Source organism: Lucilia cuprina, chromosome 2 (genome assembly GCF_022045245.1).
Source record: "Lucilia cuprina isolate Lc7/37 chromosome 2, ASM2204524v1, whole genome shotgun sequence".
NCBI classification, from domain to species: domain Eukaryota; kingdom Metazoa; phylum Arthropoda; class Insecta; order Diptera; family Calliphoridae; genus Lucilia; species Lucilia cuprina.
Window position 1 is genome coordinate 40,533,619 of NC_060950.1, and position 1,615 is coordinate 40,535,233.

Below are 1,615 nucleotides of genomic sequence, written 5' to 3' on the forward strand. Positions count from 1 at the left end.
CAGGCTTGACCAACGCACCAGGTTGCTATAGGAGGTTTTACGTATTGCATCGTATCATATATAGCAAGACCAGCAGTTACAACACCACCAGGAGAGTTTATATATAAATGGATTGGCTTATTTGAATTTTCGGATTGCAAGAATAGTAATTGTGCTACTACTAAAGAGCTTAAATCATCGTGTATCGGGCCCATCAAACATATAATGCGTTCCTTAAGTAATCTTGAAAATATGTCGTAAGCACGCTCACCTCTACCGGTTTGTTCGACAACCATTGGAATTAAATGTATTTGGCGGGAGGAACATGTTTTCTTAAAACAAGTAAAATTTAATAGGTTAACTATTTTATTATGAAAATAAACATTTTTATCTTACAATAATTTTACTAAATGATTTAAGCATATTATTTTGAAATGATTCTTTGTTTTCGACTATTTTTTGCAAATAAATTAAATGACAAAAACATAAGGCCGAGTTCACACAATTTTTCAGAGATGGATGCATGCAATCGGTTCTACTTTTTATTTTTAGGACTGTGTGCCAAACGGCAGCAAAGTTCTATGGTAAAATAAAATTTTCTTATGGTGGAATATTATTGGAATATTATCCCTTTGCTGTGCCAAACGAAATCTTTTTTGATTACATTGAATTTTGACAAATGTCACTAATATCACAAGAAAATCTGCATTTATTTTAATAAAAGAAACACTTTTATAGATTTTTTATTTTTAAAATAAATTTCTACAATCACAAATGTAGAAATTATAAAACATTTAATTTTTTGTATTTTCAAATAATTCTTTTCAATTGTCAAAAATTTATGTAGCCCAATGAGCTACATAAATAATATACAGTGGACGTACAATAGTACGTACCCTCTTTATTACGAATAGCTAAATTGTTGCATTAACTACTCTATAATACGAATAAAGTCACAATTTTTCTGTTCGATGGTAGGAAAAACGCATTTTTATAGGAATTTTGGTTTTATTTACGTATGAATGAAGTTTTTATTATGTTTTTAATTTATTATTTCATGTCATTCACTTTTAGCTCAGTAATTTTGAAGTTTTTTTGTATTTATTACAAGTGTTTTGTGTGACCCAAGAGAAAAAAATTAAATTGTATGATAACGCCAATCAGAAAAATATTGAAGCCTCAAAAGCGCTTTGTTTAATAATTCCTAAAAGGCCGTAGGAATCATATTACAAAGTAATAAACATCAATGTTAGAGAATTGTTTTTGAAAGTAGTAAATTCCATTCAAGTTTCTAATAAAAGTTTTTTGTTATCTGAACATGTTTAATACATTTTATGTACATGCAAATTGTCTTTGGCTCACATATTTTTAAAAACATTAAAACTTTTTTATCTCATTTTAACCATTGGACTCACGATACTTTCAAAATTAACAATTGGTATACATAAATATGTCCCTTTTATGCCTGTTTATGAAGAAATTTATTTGAAATAATACACATTTATTATATTTTGTTTCGTTATGTAATTCTCCATAAAAAATAAAACAAAAATACATAAAATCCAATATTTTATGTGTATTATTTGAATTTAAACATACAAAATGTGTTGTTCATTAATACGAATTTTTCGGTACT

General features: G+C 27.2%; 1 protein-coding gene across 1 annotated transcript in view; it reads right to left on the reverse strand.

Moving 5' to 3' along the window:
- Window positions 1-532, reverse strand: part of LOC111683715 (ATP-dependent Clp protease proteolytic subunit, mitochondrial) — a 1,256-nt gene extending 724 nt beyond the window's left edge. The window contains exons 1-2 of the mRNA XM_046955050.1: window positions 376-532; window positions 6-311 (exon numbers count right to left, since the gene is read on the reverse strand). Of these exons, the coding sequence (XP_046811006.1) occupies window positions 6-311; window positions 376-504 (435 nt within the window). The 5' untranslated portion in view covers window positions 505-532. The remainder of the gene's footprint in view (window positions 1-5; window positions 312-375) is intronic.
- Between the last annotated feature and the right edge of the window lie 1,083 nt (window positions 533-1,615).